Here is a 20,113-nt window from a genome sequence, read left to right on the forward strand (position 1 = left end):
CCAAGCCATAAGACTCCTGAACATCTAATCAAATGACTACCCAGACTATTTGCATTGAACCCCCCCCCTCTTTTACACCGCTGCTACTCTCTGTTATCATCTATGCATAGTCACTTTAATAACTCTACCTACATGTACATATTACCTCAACTAACCGGTGCCCCCGCACATTGACTCTGTACCGGTACCCCCCTGTATATAGTCTTGCTATTGTTATTTTACTGCTGTTCTTTAATTACTTGTTACTTTTATTTCTTATTCTTATCCGTATTTTTTTAACTGCATTGTTATTTAGGGGCTAGTAAGTAAGCATTTCACTGTAAGGTCTACACCTGTTGCATTTAGCGCATGTGACTAATAAATTGAAATGTGATTTGACAATGTAAAACAAAACAAAGGAAATGTACGTGTTTTATTTAAATGGAAAGAACAGGTGGTGTGGATGTGGGTTGTGGATATATTTATTAAGCTTACAGGCTGAGCAAAGGCAGCTGCCAGCAATGTGTTTAACTTTTCATTCATACTGCCTTTGCTGGTATACCCTGGAAAACCTGACACATATAATGATCAAATCAACATGGGGTTTAGTTCTTCGTCTACAAATTCAAAAATAAAACCACTTGATTCAAAAAAATATCAAAATGTTATTATAATCCTATAATTGTAATATAACTTGTTTATTATATACAAATGTGTCAATATTAATGTGGTGTACGTGCTGTTAATAAATGGGTATTCTTGCATTTATAAACATCTAGACGAGAGTAACATGTTGTAAGCAATAAAAGCGTATTTATAAAGCATTTATAATAGCTTATTAATGAACATTACATTAGGTGTGTCTCTAAAACATTCAGACATGTGTTGCCTGATTAATGGGAATTATGAGGTATACTCATGAAGGAATGAAGGCATGAAGGAAATGACTTGGAGGATTTTTGTGAAAACTAATACAGTAGCTATATGAACAAAAAATGTAATCAACTTTGAATATACATTACAAACTTTAGGCAAAACAAATAACTCCATATAATGTATTTATTGAATTAATATTTTCATCAAAACAAAACACTTTACAAAGATTGTTTTTTATATCAACATACAAAAAGGAACAATTTCTTATATATTTCTGTTACATTTAGCTATATATTTTTACTCTAAAGAATAATACAAATTGAGGTTCATGATATTTCAAGCAAAGAGAGAGCATAATCAAAAACATTTGGATGTACTATCACAAGTCACAACAGTTGGAGAAAAAATATATATACAGATAAGCAAATTATAATACATCTTATTTATCACTTGAAGAACATGTTTACAAATCTTTCAACAGACATATTTTCTGCAAACCAATGTTGGATTCTTAATTTGAACCAATGTCTGTCTGGGAGGATAGTGATGTATTTGACATTCCAGACAATCAAGAGATTCCAATGAGTGCAATCTACTTCCTACAGTTAGAATGTAATTACAAGTCAATTCAGTAGTTCTTCTGGGAAGGATTTCTTGTGTTGTCTTTGAGGGACTGATGGACATCTTCTGAAAATATATAAATAAAACAAACAAATTAGTGCATGATATACACATACACATGCTCAGAGGTAAGAGTCATGCTAAATATCAGTCTTGGAAAACAAGGCATTGTCTTGTTCACAATATACCTTTCCATGAAAATATTCAATCACTAAACCATGTTATGCCTTGCAGATTGAGTTATAAAGAGAAACTCACTCTAACTCATCCACAGTCGAAGAGTCATCAGCACGTTGAAAACGATGGTCTTCAGGAACAGAATTCTCAGGCCCAGAATGGTCAGGGATAGGAARTTGATCTTTGCATCTAGAAATGGAAATACCATATTGATCAATATCTTATATTATAAGTAACAAGTGCCAAATAGGGTGATGTTTTTTTTTAGACGTTTGATCATATCACAAATGAGAGAGTAAATGCTCTGATATGTACCTGTGTCAAAATACCAGTTTGCTTCACATTTCTCTGAACCATCTCCTGGCAAATAGAGAAAATAAATAGTTAAGTATATCATACAGTATGGTTAGTGGCAACATTTAGAATCGTCATATTAATCTACACAAGTGATGTTCACAATGAGTGCACATAAATAAGGTAATATGCTGTGATTTGAAACATCTGAAAGTACCTTCCGGGCAATTTTCTGCGAGGGCAACCTGGCTGTAGTAGCTGTCCCCATTCACTCTGGTGGCCTCTGTCTTGTTGAATTCCGAGTGTGTATTAGCATCGTGTGCGCTGAAATCTGTAGCCAGGCAAGCTGTGGTATTGCTTGAGTTCAATCTGTAGTAGGATGGCTCATGTTTCTCTCCTGTAAAACATAAAAATAAACATGTATTTAGAACTTGGGCCTCCATTTCTAAGACCTTGGTTGGATTCAAAATAGTGGCATCATGACAATGCAAAGCATGTCAAATAAAGAATGATGTTACATCGGTTAACTATGTCTGAGCATTTWAAAAATGAACTGATACAAATACAAATACAACTGATATTGGCAAAATGATGGTAGTTGGCTAGTCAACCAAGTTCCGATTCTACAACTCAAAACCATTATTTCTCATTTGCAAGAATGTTTAGAATAACTACTTTAGCCTTATGCTGTGAATATGCTGATTCCGCATTTCATTGAACTACCTGTAGTTACACTCCATAATGAGACCGTTATCAAGCTAGCTGTCACATTGGCTGTTCTAATGTACGCTACATTATCATTTTCATTTGATTTTTTTAAAGAAAAAGTGTAATCCCTTACCCAAAGATTGTCACAGACATGGACCTACCCACAAAAACCTGTTTTCGTTTCTGTAACAGATTTCTTACGGGAAAATAACCAAATCATGTTGGCGAATTATATACCCCGAACATCAATTATATCAAACATATACTGTACACCCTTAACAAGGTCAGTGTCAGGTTTATGTCTTTAACTCCTGGCCTAGTTGTAAGGTTTCTTTATGAAGTGGCATTCAAGGTAGCTATCTCCGGTTTTTACACTTTATCTGTTCCTATATAACCACTAGGGGCTGCATCTTAACTTATAGATGCACGAACAAAAGTTAGGATATTGAACTAATCATGCATTGATTTAATGGGAGATTTTACTGAAAATTCAAGTCATGCCCCATGATTTCAAATTAGGATTCAGACAGACATTACAAACCTTTGGTGATCTAAGCAGGACTACTTTGTTTGTAATAATACTGAATCATTTAAATCACGTAAGAATAAGATTTTACATAGGATGTTTCAAATGTAGTACTTACTGGCCTCAATAGTGATCTTTACCGCAGTTCCAAAAACAAGTTTATTGATTCCTGTTCCAGTCACTCACAGTGCATTAGCTGTGAGCAATACCATTTATCGTTAGCTAGCTACATCAAATTAAATCTGTAGCATAATTTAAATAAAGATGAATATATACTTTCAATTTTTGATCAATTCTAAATTATATGTAAATATGTTCAATTCACTGAATGTACATATGAAGTAGTTTAGTATTTCAAGTAATGGCTATTTTTTTGGCAAGATTGCAATTGACAATATGTGTCATTTTAGCCAGTATGCAATATGTTTATAATGTTTCTCTGAAGTACTGTACTGTAATCTACTGTTACACCATTTTCAGATTACTTTGAGATTTTGAAATACTTTTTACTCAAAACTAATATCTTACAAATTGGATAAGATCTGGCATTTTAAACGTACTTGTCATAATGAAAATGTTGGTTCCTGAACCAAATGTGATCTTCTGATACTCATTCACACAATAACTTATTCTCATACAAAAACATAAAAGTATGGAAGGTGAAACCAATTTGTTAAAATGGTGTGTTTTGTAATTATATGTATTGTAATTCTTATAATAACGATGAGGTGTAAATGTCTACCAATAATCATTATAGATACTACAGCCCTACTTCACAGATATAGTAGCAAGTTAAATGTAAAATGTTACCAAGTTACCAATACATCATTTTTAAGATATATTTTCTATAATATTTATTGCTGCTACTACTATCGTAGACACATTATAAACTTACTTGAATGCACAATTAGTTGGATGCCATTTCCAAATGATATTTTGAATCCACTTGTCACACAGACATTGGCCTCATTACAAAAACAAACAACTAGATTTTACTTAAGATTGTATGTACAGTTTCCTCTTAGAATTTGCAAAGTTCAGAGATTTAGCATTTCAAGACTGAGGTTCTCACATTACTGATTTAGTATCTGTCAAAATAAGTTTAGATCTGCTCAGACTTCATGTATAGTTTCACACATCCTTAATTGGCTATCAATAACATGATACAATTCATTTGAGTCAGATGCATGTTGGTTAATGATAAGCGGCCTACATGAATAGCTGAATTGTTAATGGAGTTATAGAAATGTGTTGCTTACAATGTTGTATAGTGTATAGTCTCTGATAAAATATCAAATATGAATTGTTTAAACAATGTAGTACAAATGTAAATAGTATTACATAATACTATGAAGATATTGCACTTACGACAGAACAACACATTTTGTTCCACGTCCAAAAATGATTTTGTTGAAGTTGTTATTCACACAATAATATGTCCGATTGCAGAAACAACCCAACAATATTTTGTTTACCCCACAACAAGTTACTGCCTTTATTGAAATACCAAATCTTGAAATACCGAATAATAGTAAAGTATTACTAGTAAATGGACTTACTTGAATCAATTATTAATTTTGTTCCGGTCCCAAAGGTTACTTTGTCATATCCAGAATTCACACAACACTTTTCCCCATTACATAAACCCCCCTCTAACATGTGAATGAAACAGCTTTTCCCATGAAAGAACTCCTGGGCTCTGCCATTCTCATTTATTCAGATGAAGTTGTTGACTAATTGATTCATTAATCGTTCAAGGTTTGAATATTTCTGTTCACAATCAAAGACTTAAAGGCTTTGTTCTCACCCACAATTACATTTTTGAACTCATGACCTGTACGCAATAGTTCTTAACTTCTTATAATGTCATTGTACTCTAATAGTTTCATTTGGTCATTTTAACAAGTTTTGATCTTTATCTTATTTTCTATCTTACTATTCATTTAACCTATAATGAATCAATTAAATGCAGAGTATTTCAAATAAAGAATTATGTTACATCAATTAAAGGTCCATTGCAGCCGTTTTTATCTCGATATCAAATAACTTCTGGGTAACAATTAAGAATGTTAAAGTGGTCAAAAAGAAAAAGAAATCTGGGAGTGTTCTGAGTCGGGAGGGGAAAACTGAAAACTGTCTGTTATTGGTGGAGAGGTTTGGAACTTTCTTTCTTATTGGTCTTTTAACTAATTTACCGCCTGGTGATGTCACCAATCAGGCCAAAACTCCATCCCACCAAAACAGGCTGGAATTTCAGGCGGTCTTTTCAAACTGCTCTTACACTAAAAGGGCATTATCATAATTTTCACAATTTCACAGTATTATTCCAACCTCATAGTGTGGAAAGATATATAAAACCTAGAAAAATCTCGTTTTTGACTGCACTGGGCCTTTACCTATCTATAAGCGATTTCAAACATTAACTGATATAATCTTTTTTTTTTTAACAACATGGACAGCCTGATATTGGCAAAATGGTGGTAGCTGGCTAGTCAACCAAGTTCCTACTCTACAACTAAATGACCATTAGGGACTGCATCATTAACTTATAGATACAAGCACATACATAGGATATTGTGTTAATCATGCATTGGTTTAATGGGAGATTTGAATGAACATTCAAGTCATGTACCATGATCTCATTATGCAATTTCAGTGAACTACAACTTGTTCCTCTGATATTGGAAATACAAAACTTTGGAATTCTAAGCAAGGAGTACTTTGATTGCCATTTGTAATAATACTGGGCCAGTAAAATCACCTAAAATTAAGGCTTTACATAGGATGTTTCAAATATAGTATATACTGATCTTTATTCCTGCTCCAAAAATGAAGTTTATTGATTCCTGTTCCACTAACACAGTGCATTAACTGTGAGCAATAACCATTTATTTAGCTAACTACATCAAATGAAAACTGTAGTAGAAATAGAATATAGAGATTTTCACAGATTTTACGTWTAAAATAGTTATAAAAATAATAATATTTTTAAGTGTTGCGATTGAGATCGAGAATATCTATTTGCGAGCTTAAATCTTTTGACAATGACACTGTCATAACAAAACATGTAAAGTTATATTATTGCAAATGTAATACTTATTTTAATAAACACTTACGTGACAGGACAACAACTTTTGTTCCAGATCCAAATATGGTTTTGAAGTTGTTGTTATTCACACAATGATAGGTCAGGTTATAAAAACCTGACCCCAAAAAGCCCGGCAAAGAATTTATTAGAAATCTAATGTTTTGAAGATCTACTTATTAGATATGCTCTAGAGAAGAACATTGTATAATTAAAAGTATATTAATATATCATTATGTCATAATTAGAATTAGCAATTTTAAAAGAGATTTCACATTTCATTATCAGCAACATGATAACATTGATTTGGGTCTGAAATGTATTGGTGAATGGTAGGTGGCCAACATGAATAGTTGAATTGCAATAGATTCAGTTATAGAAATGTGTTGGTAACAATGATGTGTGTAGTGTACTGATATCTAGTTATATACTATCAAATATGAATCTGGTAAAACAATACAGTACAAACGGATCTAGTATTACTTACTACTATGTAGATATAGTACTTACTTGAAAAGACAAGTTTTGTTCCAGACAGCAAGTTTTGTTCTATTATCAATTTTGTGACACTGACAAAGGTTATTATGCCATATCCAATATTTTGCCCCATTGCAAAACCTTCCTTAACAACATCAATGCGATAACTTTCCCCATGAAAACATGGGTTCTCACATTCTCAAAATGTACGAGGTAGTTCACAAATGTACGAGGTAGTTCACAAAATTGTTAAGCAATATTTAACACTTTGAAGTAGTATTGAAGATTTGTGTTCATACTAAAATATGTAAAGGCTTGGTCCTAACATACAATTGAAGTTTTAAACCTGTCAAGTGTAACTAACTTTTTTTGAGTTATTCATCAACTTACTTGCTTGTATAATTAGTTGGGTTCCAACTCCAAATGTTATCTKATATCCAGTATTCACACAGCCAATGGCCTCATTACAAGAACCCTACCTGTTAACATGATTTGACTGACCATTTGATTATAGGCCTACAATAAGATTTATTTTCCATATCAATTTTGGCAAGATTGTCAAAACTCTCACCGCTTCACTTATTTCTGATAAGGGTAATTACATTTTAACCTGGCTAAAAAATAAATTGTGTGTCCTGCCGAAAGTAGATTTTGTTCCATCCATCATTCATCCATAATTTGAAAATGTGAATACCCAATGCATCTTAACAAGTAAACCCAATAAAGGTTTGTTGCTGCTGTCAAATCAATATATATATATATATATATATATATATAAAAAATACTCACTTGTTTCAATTATCAATTTAGTTCCTGCTCCAAATATGACTTTCCGGTTGTTAGCATTCACACATTGTATTAGTACTCAACAATAACCTACTCCACAACCTGCTCCAGGTTGGAATTGTGTGATGGCTTATATAACATCCATAAATGCATCTACAGAATAATGTCCATGTAAATGGGTACTAAATGTATTTTAAAAATGTGTTTGGACGGTAGAGTAAATATATTTGATCACTATCCTATTTTGTTTGTCAATTTGTTTAGAAATATTAATTCAAGAAATAATTTCTTAACAGACCTCATCCACCGTATTACATTAGAAAACAAGGAATTAAGTGTTCATTGTTTTGATTTGAAAGACTGCCTGTTTTATAGAGTGTCTATGAGGACATTTACAGTAACCATATCTAAATAATGTTGAATGTTTTGTAACAAACAAGCCTTTTTGAATGCATTTTTGAATGTACTTATATATATTTTTAATACTTACTGGAATAAACTGTCATCTTTGTGCCAAGTCCAAATATAAGTTTGTTGGCTCCATAAGTCACACTGTGTTGCATCTCTTAGCAATYACTGCCGCAAGTTAGTGTATTTTCTCATTTAAACAAAATGTACTACAAATGAGTTCACATTAGTGATTTACAAATTATAGTACAAAATAATAGTAGTTTGGTTGGATTATTTTCAAATATTTATTCATTTTTTTGAGTGGATGCAAATGCTATCAACATGTGTTATACTAGTGGGATGTTATTTATTATTATTTTTGACAAGACGAGGTAAATATAACCATCTCCCCCAATTTAGTGTAACCAGTTTAAAATGCAGGACTTTCCACAGAATCAAAATCTTTGACTTGGACATTGATTTGGAAACAATGGTTGTATTTGATTCCAATTTTCCGAAATGTGAAATGGTGAGTGAAATTTAGTTCCTTACTAGATTGTATTGACAGAGCGGTTCCCCTTCCAAAGATCAGTCTTCCCGTCCCATCATTCACACAGTAACATATGACATAACAGAAACACTGATTCACTAAAGGGGTTGGGACCACTCATCCATGTCTAACTTTAAGAAACGTTTGTCATGTGGGATACTGTTTTTAAATCAAACTAATTTGTATCATTGATAATTTCCCTTCAAACACATTGAGTTCATTTAACACTGCCATAAATCATCACCCTGAAGTATTACGTCATCTGTGATTAACAGATGGTCAGGAATTACTCACTGATTTCAATGATCAATTGAATTCCTTTTCCAAAAATGACCTTCCTCAGTCCAGAGTCAGTCCCACAATGCTTGGGCCTGAACCAAAAATGCATACTGTAATAAAGCTTCAATTGCTTCAGTAAAGTTAGGTATATAAAAACGAAGTCTCTGGGTTAAACCAATTAGACATTGAATCACTTCAGTCTACGTCCAATATTTGTTTAGAAGGTTGACAATTAAAATATTGTTGATTGATTGAGCTACAGTATAATTATTTTTCAAAACTTGAGATCAACCGAGTAAATCAACAAATCTGAACCCCACAATGTTTCTTACTTGTCTCTACAGATAGTGATGTTCCACTCCCAAAGATGAACTTTCCCACTCCAWCATTCACACACTAACAACAGGCTCAACAAAAACGATCACAGAGAGACCAGAGTCAACATGGAGTGACCACTCTTAATGGTGTAATTGATACTGACAACCATTCTTAAAACGCAATACATTTATGATGATCTACACCACTATCTTGTTTATGCACTTACTTGAATTGACGGTCAACTTTGTTCCCTGCCCAAACACAACTCTGTTGACTCCGACAGTCACACAGTGTTTGATATCTAAGCAAATACATGATTAGGATTTTAGACTGTCAGGATTGGTGAATTTAGTATATATTTTAAATGACACTAAACTATCAACTGGTTTCTCAGATATAATTTTATCATCCACCCTTTGCAATTGCCTATTTAATGCAAGGCGTACGTTTCTTTATCTAGCTTCATCAAAGAAAACTGTAGTAAAATGTAATAAAGAGATTTTCAAAGATTTAACATATAAAATAGTTTTGTATCTAAAAAAGTATRATATTTTGAAGTGGTGCGATTGCAAAACGACGATATTTATTTAAATGTTTAAATCTATTGACAACGACACTGTAGTCTGATGAAATGTCATATAAAACTAAACATATTAAGGTTTATTACTTAAAATGCTATACTTATTTTAATATACACTTACTTGACAGCACAACAAGTTTTGTACCAAATCCAAATATGATTTTGATATTGTTGGTATTCACACAATGATATGTCAGGTTGCAAAACTTAAATACTTAACTGCAACTTGATATTTTAAAGATCTACTTATAAGATATGTTCTACAGAAGAAAATTAGCGAATTACACTAATATTAATATAATAATTGTATTATAGTATTTGCAAAGTTCAGAGAGATTTAGCGTTAGTATTTGTCAAAACAACTTTAGATCTATTCTGTCAGACTTCATGTATACTTTTCATGTATACATTTCATGTATACTTTTCATGTATACTTTCTCTGTGACTTCAAGGTATAACTATCAGGAACATGATAATATTGATTTGGGTCTGATGCGTATTGGTTAATGGTTGGAGGTCTACATGAATAGTTAAATTGTTCATTGATATATACAGATGTTGCTTACAATGCTGTACAGTGTGTAGTCTACTGATATCTAGTGATATAATATCAAACATGAATGGGTTTAGACAGTACAAATATTAAAAAAAATATATAAAAAAATACAGTAACTAGTATTACTTATTGCTATGTTGATATTGCACTTACTTGACAAGACAACAACTTTTGTTCCAGATCCGAATGTTATTTTGTTTAAGTTGTTATTCACACAATGATATCTCTGGTTGCAAAAACAACCCAACAATGATAGCTGTTTAATGGAAATTCCAAACTGAAAACAGATGATTTAATAATCTAGTAGTTTAGAGATGTGAACTAGAAATAATCACCTCATTCGATCAATAGTTATGATTAATCTTCTAATAGTTTTTTCAACTGGATTTGGTAACACTTCTGTAGTAGCAATGTAATTGCACTAGTAACAGAATATCATTAACATGTTGTTAAATAGTAATTTAGTGATTACTTTATAATTGCATAGTAAGAGTAACACAGTTATCCCACAATAAGGAACTGCCTTTATTGAAATATCGCATCTTGAAATATAAAATAGTATTTCTAGTCAATTAAATTAACTTACTTGAATCTATTATCAATTTTGTGCCACTCCCAAATGTTATTTTGCCATATCCAGAATTCACACAACACTTTGCCCCATTGCATAAACCTTCCTTAACACCAATGGGATAATGTTTCCCATAAAAACACATTCTCAAACATGTAGAAATGCTGTATGAGGTGGTTCACTAACTTAGTAAGCAATGTTTTACACTTAAAAGTAGTATATTTGTGTTCATACTCAAAGACAAAAAGGCTAATTCCATTATATGTTTTACTTTGTCATTTTAGCATGTATTTTTCTTATAATTTGGAGATCTCTATTTTCCCTATCATTTTAACCTAATGCATTCATTAAGAGAAACAGTTCATGTGAAAATACTAAATCACAATTTATTGAACCYTATAAAATGTTTGAAACAAGTAAATTTGCATACTTTTTCATCAACTTACTTGCTTGTATAATTAGTTGGGTTCCGAATCCAAATATGATCTTATTTCCAGTATTCACACAGGCAATGGCCTCATGACAAAAACCTTAGCTGTTGACATGATTTGACTAACCATTTGATCATAGGCCTACAGTAGGATTTATTTTCCATATATATTTTATCAAGATTGTCAATAGTCTCACTGCTTCATTTATTTCTGATAAATGTCATACAATTTTAACCTGGCTGAACAAGTTCCCAGCCCAAAGTAGACTTTGTTCCATCTATCATTCACATAATTTGAAAATGTGAAAACCAAATGCATCATAACAAATAAACCAACAAATTGTTTGTAGCTGCTGTCAAATTATACTTATTTGAAAAATACTCACTTGATTCAATTATCAATTTAGTTCCTGCTCCAAATATTACTTTCCAGTTATTAACATTCACACATTGAATTAGTATTCAACAATAACTTACTCCACAGTTTACTCCAGGTTATAATTGTATAATAGTTTATCGAACATCAATAAATGCATCTATAGAATAATTTCCAGATAAATAGTTACTAAAAGTATTATACTAAATTTGCTTGGACAGTGGGTAAAAATATCAGATCACTATCCTATTTTGTTTGTCAATTACAACCTGGCTGAATAATAACCTTTATGCCCGCACCAAAGTAGATTTTGTTCCATCCATTGTTCACATAATTTGAAAGTTTACATGCCAGCTGCATCACAACAAATGAACCAACAAAAGGTTTGTTGTTGCTGACAAATTCATATTATTAGAAAAAATACTCACTTGTTTCAATTATCAATTTAGTTCCTGCTCCAAATATGACTTTCCGGTTGTTAGCATTCACACATTGTATTAGTACTCAACAATAACGTACTCCACAACCTACTCCAGGTAATAATTGTGTGATAGTTCAGATGACTATTCTATTTTGTTTGACTATTTTTTTTAACATATTAAATGAAAAGTTTTATTTCTTAACAGATATCATTCTTTGTTTCGCTTTAGAGAGCAACGAATTGAGTGTTGATTGTTTTGATTCTTACTTTCCCCTGATCATATATCTCCTTTAGAAGATTTTGAGATTGCATGCTTTCTAGAGTGTCTATGAAGACATTTACATCAACCATATGTAAATACTATTATCCTAAATGTTTACGTAACAAACATGGCTTTTAAGAATGAACAGCCTCTTTGCGAAAGAGAAGAAAGATAGTCTTACTAGATACTACATTTAGTTGTGTTCCACCTCCAAAGATCAGCTTCCATGTTCCATCATTCACACAGTAAGTATGGCCAATCAAAAAACCACTGACACCTTTGTGCATTTTTACATTCCATTTTTGTATATCTTTTGATGTTCAGTTGATTCTATTTGGAATACGTACTGGAATAAAYCATAATCTTTGTGCCAAGTCCAATTATACATTTGTTGGCTTCATAAGTCACACAATGTTGCATCTCCTAGCAATTACTGGTTCAAGTTATTATGTAATTTAAACTAAATGTATCACAAGGATTAGTGACTTCCTATTTATAGTAGTTTGGTTGGAATATTGTCCAATTAAGAGTACATTGATCCATCTTTGGGTGTCTAGACTTTAAACATATAAAACATACATGTTAGTAGTGGGATACTATAATTGGTGATATTTTTGACAAGACAAAGCATATCAAATATATTATGTGTATAATCAGCTAGAAGCACTCACTTGTCTCAATGACCAGTTTAGTTCCAGATCCAAAGAGGACTTTCTGGAATCCAGACGCAGTCACACAATACAACAAGCCTGACCAATAACCATCTTCCCCAATTTAGTAATCAGTTAACGACACATGACTTGTCACAGAATCAACATTTTTGAGTTGGACATAGATTTGGGACGCATGGTTGTATTCGATTCCTATTTCAAGGAAAATGTCAAATTCCACTAAATATAGATGTACATGGACTTCGAACCAGTGTTTCTTCTAAATAAACATTTCCATAAATTTGAAATACATGACATTTGTCTCCTTACTAGATTGTATTGACAGTGTTGTTCCAGTTCCAAAGTTCAACCCTCGAGTTCCATCMTTCACACAGTAACATATGRCATAACAGAAACACTGTTTCACTATGTTTGGGGTTGGTACACGCATCAATGTTTTAAATGTAAGATAACGCAGTCATTTTTTAATGGATTTTTTAAACAAACTTATTTGATGACTTTGCTCACTCTTGATTAAAGTACATTCTGGTGTCTCAGCAATTGTTGGCACCAGACATGTATTATGACATTCAACAGAATGTTGATTTCCGCAATCTACAGTTGCACTACGGACAATGCGATCAAGCTAGTAAATCAATTAATCCTAATACCAAAGCCTAGTTTTGATGTCTTACTTGTCTCTACAAATAGTCATGTTCCACTCCCAAAGATGAGCTTACCCACTCTAAAAATAGTTCAACAAAAACAATAACAGAGACCAGAGTCACCATGGAGCGAGACTACTCTTAGTGGAGTTGTTGATAATTGATAGCTTATTTTCTTGAGCAAATACTGACAGTCATTCATAAAATGCAATACGTTTATGATAATCCACATCACTATCTGGTTTATGCACTTACTTGGATTGACCGTCAACTTTGTTCCMTGCCCAAACACAACTCTGACCCCAACAGTCACACAGTGTTTGTTATYTAAGCAAATACATGATTAGGAATTTCAAATGACACTCAACTTGTAATTGCCTATTTAATGCTTCAGTTGTCTTACGCAATCCTACTGTAAGTCTTTCAAATCAAAGCCACATCCACTAAATTACATTTCAACATGGTTTCTTACTTGTTTCTACAAACAGTGATGTTCCACTGCCAAAGATGATCTTTCCTCCTCCAACATTCACACACTAAAAACAGGCTGAGCAARAACTATCACTGTAAATGTTTTAGCTAGTTGAACTTGACTTAATGTTAAGTTGGATGAACTTGTATATTATAATGTCACTAGTACTTTATGACCTAGTTTTGTCAACTTAACTTGGTTCTCAGAATTGACAACTTAAACATTTAGACAGCCAGATAACATTTAGACAGCCTGTTTTTACGTTGAAGCAATGCAGTTTTTACAGTGAAGATTACCAGATGCTACATATGAGTAGTTAGTGAGGTTATGGATATATGAGATACAGTATTAATATCTGTTTTTGGCACATATTATAAATTGGCAGCTAAAATATGTGACAATGTTTAGTTTGTGCATTTGTATGTGAATTGTCAGTCAACTTTGTTCCATTTCTCAAACACTACATTAATATTGAAATAATTGAACTTACTTGAGTCAACTATTMATTTTGTGCCTGATCCAAAGATGATTTTTAGGCCATCAGTCACACAACTAGAACCCACATTACATTAACCTTTTTGAAAAAAGACTAGTTAATCTTGTTTTATATACTGTTGTTCTGTTCATTCTGTTCATTCAGCTTTACTCCTTGACCGAATATGAGTTTGTTCGCAATATCAGTTTGCATTCATTGACTTTGTTTACGTTAGAGCACAACACTATGGGACTCATTCAAAAATTGAATTAACCTGGATCATTCAATAGCCATGTATTTATCTTAACTTAACATTCTTGTGATCTGTTGAATCTAGTACAATATTTAGACACTGATTATTGGCACAAGGAACTTTGTTTTTACTTACTGGATTTAATTATTAATCTTGTGCCTGTCCCAAAGACAATCTTGTAACCACCTCCAGTAGTCACACAGTATGAATCCATATTACATAAACTGTACAGGCTCTATGTTGACAAGTTAGAGTCAATTTGACCAATTCGGGAGATGTAATAAGTAAGTTACAATCCAATAATTTAGAAGGGACATTAGTTTTCAATTTTGATTTTGGAATTTTGGAATTTTATTTTAGTACCTCAATTGCCCGAAATGAAATGGGCCGCACATCTGATTCTGGTTACTCATAGTTTAAATAAAAACAGAGCACAGTATCAATTGGCTCAAAAAAATAACAGGTGTAACAGCTGAAGTACCATGTAACAACATGTTACTACACTGTAATAGGTGTCTGCCTGTGTAAATACTATGTAACTAGGCCACCTTTAAAAATATATATATATTTTTTWATGAACTTACTTGAGTAAACTATTAATTTTGTGCCTGTCCCAAAGATGATTTTGTTGAATCCACCACTAGTCACACAACATGAACCCACAGCACATAAACCTTTTAGCAAAATACAAGTTCATCTTCTAATGCTAAGAGCATTTCACTGGAAAATACACTGAAACTCTTTAGACAGTTTAGATTATTTTTTTATGAACTTACTCAAATCAGCGGTAAATGTTGTGCCTGTTCCAAATAGGATTTTGTTGAATCACTGTGAAACAGACTGTACATGGTAACACTGTGTGGATCAGTTTGACATGATTTTATACACATTGGGCCACTTTGAAATTGGCTCTTTAAGATATGGATTTGACATCAATTGTATATTCATCCATATTGCCTCATATTTGTCCTATGTGCCTCCTTTTTGCCTTGAACAATAACTAAGAATGACCTTTTGACACAGATCTTTTCTGTCATCTTCAACAACATGTAATTTTAAGTATAAAGCAAGAACTACAAGTAACTGTCATCTCATCTAAGTCATGTTAAACTTTCAATCAATGGGCTATGTTGATACGATACCATACAGCAGGCTATTTTACGGTACTTCACCTCAGTTCAGACTAACCTCCTAAATGGATTTAAATTGAAAATTAACTTACTTGAGTTCACTATTAATTTTGTGCCTGTCCCAAAGATGATTTTGAATCCATTCGTATTCACACAACAAGAACCCACATTACATAAACCTCTTAGCAAAACAATGTTCTCATCTGCTAGGGAATTGATTTCTTCACTGAAACAATACCTTGTATATAGTCAGTTACAACTATGTGGATCACTCAACAGAAAGTTTTCTTTTGGTACCATTTTTAAAGACTGATTTTACACTTTTGGATCACTTTTCAAATCTGAATGTCTTTTGCATTTCAATTAATTACCTAATGATGTGATTTGTCCAAACGATCTCTAACACAATATTGAAAATGAACTTACTTGAGTTAACTATTACTTTTGTGCCTGTTCCAAAGATGATTTTGTTGGCTCCARGAGTCACACATCAAGAACCCACATAACATAAACCTAGAATGTCTTCTAATAAGTGGACGATTCACTGAAATAATACCTTGAAAATAGTCCAAAGCATGATTATTTTGTCTTTATCTGAAATGCAGATCTGTAATCTACTACCAATGATGTAAGGTATCTATTAAACCATATTCTGCAGCATTTCATCAGGATAATAACATATTTACATATTTATTAATTCCATAATTTATTTTGTGTGTGTGTATTGTTGTGAATTGTTAGATATTAAGTCACTGTTGGAGCTAGGAACACAAGCATTTCACTACACCCACAATAACATCTGCTAAATAGGTGTATGCGTCCAATAACATTTGATTTGATTTGGATGAATGTTCACAGAAAAATAATCACTGCCACTTCCAGAGGTCCTCTTTGGAGAACATTTAGGAAGCTGTAAGACATAGCATTTACAACTCCTTGGGCTTAATAATACCAGTTTACAACACATATATGTACTGTAAGTGTTCAGACTGAGACAACATTTTAAATTGAAGGATTGGTATAAGTATGAGCAACAGTATTCATATCTGTTTTAAATCTTACTTGATTCCACAAAAACTGTTGTTCCACTTCCAAAGATCAGCTTTTGTGTTCCAGTATTCACACACTAACTGAAGGGTTAACAAAAACAGCAGACCCCAACAGCAGAGCTTCTAACTCATCATAATCAGTATTCACATACAGTGAATTCACTGTTGTATCGTTTGTTGTTGTATTCTTGTTATTGTATTCTTAAATGACTCAACTATGATTAATCTTACCTTTTAGAATGTGTTTTTACTTGAGCTAMTGATCAGCTTTATTCCTTGACTATGTTAAACCAATTAGATATTGAATCAATCTTTAGACTGCATCCAATATTTGTTTAGAAGATTGACAATTAAAATAATGTTGATATTTTGAAATACCAAGTACTATAAAAGTATTACTAGTAAAATAAACTAACTTACTTGAATCAATTATTAATTTTGTGCCGCTCCCAAAAGTTATTTTGTCATTTCCAGAATTCACACAATACTTTTCTCCAGTACATAAACCCTCTTGTACAATGTGAATGGAACAGCTTTTCCCATTAAAGCACTCCTGGGCTCTGCCATTCTCAAAAAAACATATATTGGGATGAGGTTCTTCACTAATTGATTCATTATTCGGGCAAGGGTTTCATATTTCAGTTCACACTCAAAGGCTTAAAGGCTTTGTTCTCACCTACAATTAAAGTTTCAAAGTTATTAATCGTACATAATAGCTCATATATTGTCATTATACTTGATCATAGTTTCATTTGGTCATTTTAACAAGTTTTGATCTTTATCTTATTTTTTCACTATCCTTTTAACTTATCATGAATCAATTAAAAGTAAAAAAATACTCATGTGAAAACCCTTTTCGACAAATGAAATTAGTGAAGGTACTAGCATCAATTCATTTTTCTTCAACTTACGTGCTTGTACAACTAGTTGGGTTCCAACTCCAAATATGATCTTATATCCAGCATTCACACAGACAATGGCCTCATTACAAAAACCTAATCTGTTAACATGACTTGATTGAACATTTGATCATTAAGATGTATTTTCAATATCTGTTTTGTCAAGTTAACATGCTCATTGCTTTACTAATTTATGATAAAAGAAATAAAATTGTATTTACAATCAGCCCATCCCAAAGTAGATGTTGACCTATCTATCATTCACACATTGAAAAAGTTGTAATAGGTCTTTTTTTATAAGTAATAAACAAACAAAAGGTTTGTTGCTGCTGTCAAATGAATGTTAATTAAAAAAAGACTCACTGCTTTCAATGATCAATTTAGTTCCTGCTCCAAATATGACTTTCCAGTTGTTATCATTCACACATTGAATTAGTACTCAACAAGAACCTACTCCAGGTTGGAATTGTGTGATGGTTCAAAGAGCATCCATAAATGCATATGCAGCATCATYTCCATGTAAATGGTTACTAAATGTATTATTAGAAGTGTTTAGACAGTGGGAAAATATATCAGATCACAGGCCTATTTAGTTTGAACATTTCTTGAAACTTTTAATGAAAACATTGAATTGCTTTAGAAAGCAAGGAGTTGAGTTTAACGATGACATTTACATCAACCATGTCTAAATACTGCTGAATGATTGTGTATCAAACAAGCATTTTAAACTACTGACTTTCTCTTGTTGGAAGAAGTGAAAGATAGTTTTTGCATTCCTTTTCTGTACATATCATCTTTGTGCCAAGTCCAAATATATGTGTTTGTCTCCACAAGTCACAGTGTTGCATCTTAGCAATGACTGGTAGAAGTTATTATGTAATTTTAACAACAATGTATTACAAAGGAGATCATTTTACTGATCTACAGTTTATAACACAAAATCATGGCAGTTTGCTTGGATTACATTGATTATTTTGGTGTCTGCACTGTAAATATACAGTCTAAACACATATTATAGTGGTGGGATAGTACAATGTGTTATTTTTTACAATAGAAAGTATATACAGTATTTCCCGTGTATAAGCAGCTAGAAGCATTGTCTCAATGAATAGTTTAGTTCCAGATCAAAACAGGAATTTCTGGGTTCCACACTATACAACAAGCCTGACCAAAAACAATTTTCACCAATTTAGTAATCAGATTAAAATGAAGAGTTTTTCACGGAATCTAGAAACTATGGTTCTATTTGATTCCTATTAGGCTACCTGGTGAAACCCGGGGCGGCAGGTAGCCTAGTGGTCAGAGCGTTGGACTAGTAACCAAAAGGTTGCAAGATCAAATCCCTGAGCTGACAAGGTAAAAATATGTCATTCTGCTCCTGACCAAGGCAGTTAACCCACTGTTCCTAGGCCGTCATTGTAAATAAGAATGTTCTAAACTGACTTGCCAAGTTAAATAAAGGTTTAAAAAAATGTAAGTATCAGATTAAACAATTTGCTTCTTCTAAGTAAAGATTTCAGAAATTTGAAATAGTGAGTTAAATTAAGTTCCTTACTAGATTGTATTGACAGTGTGGTTCCCCTTCCAAAGATCAGTCTTTGAGTCCCATCATTCACACAGTAATATATGGCATAACAGAAACACTGTTTCACTAAAGGGGTTAGGACTACTCATAAATATTTAACTTAAATGTTTGTGAAGTGGGATACTGTTTTCAAATCAAACTAATTTGGGTTGTTGATATTTTCCCTTCCAACACATTGAGTTCAATTATCATTGCCATAAACCATCACGTATTATGTMATCTGTGATTGACAGAATCTACCAAGGTCAGGAATAACTCACTGGTTTCAATGATCAATTCAGTTCCTGCTCCAAAAATGACCTTCCCCAGTCCAGAGTCAGTCACACAATGATTGGGGCTTAACCAAAAATGTATTGTTTGCAGCCTGTATACTGTAATAACGTTAGCTATATCGAAATGAAATCTCTGAATCAAACCAATTGCATATTGAATCACTCTTCAGCCTATGTCCAATGTGTAAAATAGCCTACTCATTGGTATCGTATCAACATAGCCTATTGATTGAAAGTTCAACATGACTTAGATGAGATGAAAGTTACTTATAGTTCTTGCTTTGTATATAAAATGAAATGTTGAAGCTGACTAAGATCTGGGCTGTTGCTGTGCCAGAAAAGGTCCTTCATAATATTATTATTATTATTATTTATTTATCAAGGCAAAAAGGAGGCAAATA

The 20,113-nt window shown here is 32.5% G+C and overlaps 1 gene segment (V, D, J or C); it reads right to left on the reverse strand.

Annotated features, from left to right (window-relative positions):
- Positions 1-1,024: 1,024 nt before the first annotated feature.
- Positions 1,025-20,113, reverse strand: part of LOC111957167 (T-cell receptor alpha chain constant-like) — a 43,067-nt gene continuing 23,978 nt past the window's right edge. Inside the window, 4 exon segments of the C gene segment in view lie at positions 1,025-1,542; positions 1,735-1,842; positions 1,969-2,013; positions 2,165-2,344. Of these exon segments, the coding sequence occupies positions 1,736-1,842; positions 1,969-2,013; positions 2,165-2,344 (332 nt within the window).

This window comes from Salvelinus sp. IW2-2015, linkage group LG32 (genome assembly GCF_002910315.2).
Source record: "Salvelinus sp. IW2-2015 linkage group LG32, ASM291031v2, whole genome shotgun sequence".
In the NCBI taxonomy this organism is placed as follows: domain Eukaryota; kingdom Metazoa; phylum Chordata; class Actinopteri; order Salmoniformes; family Salmonidae; genus Salvelinus; species Salvelinus sp. IW2-2015.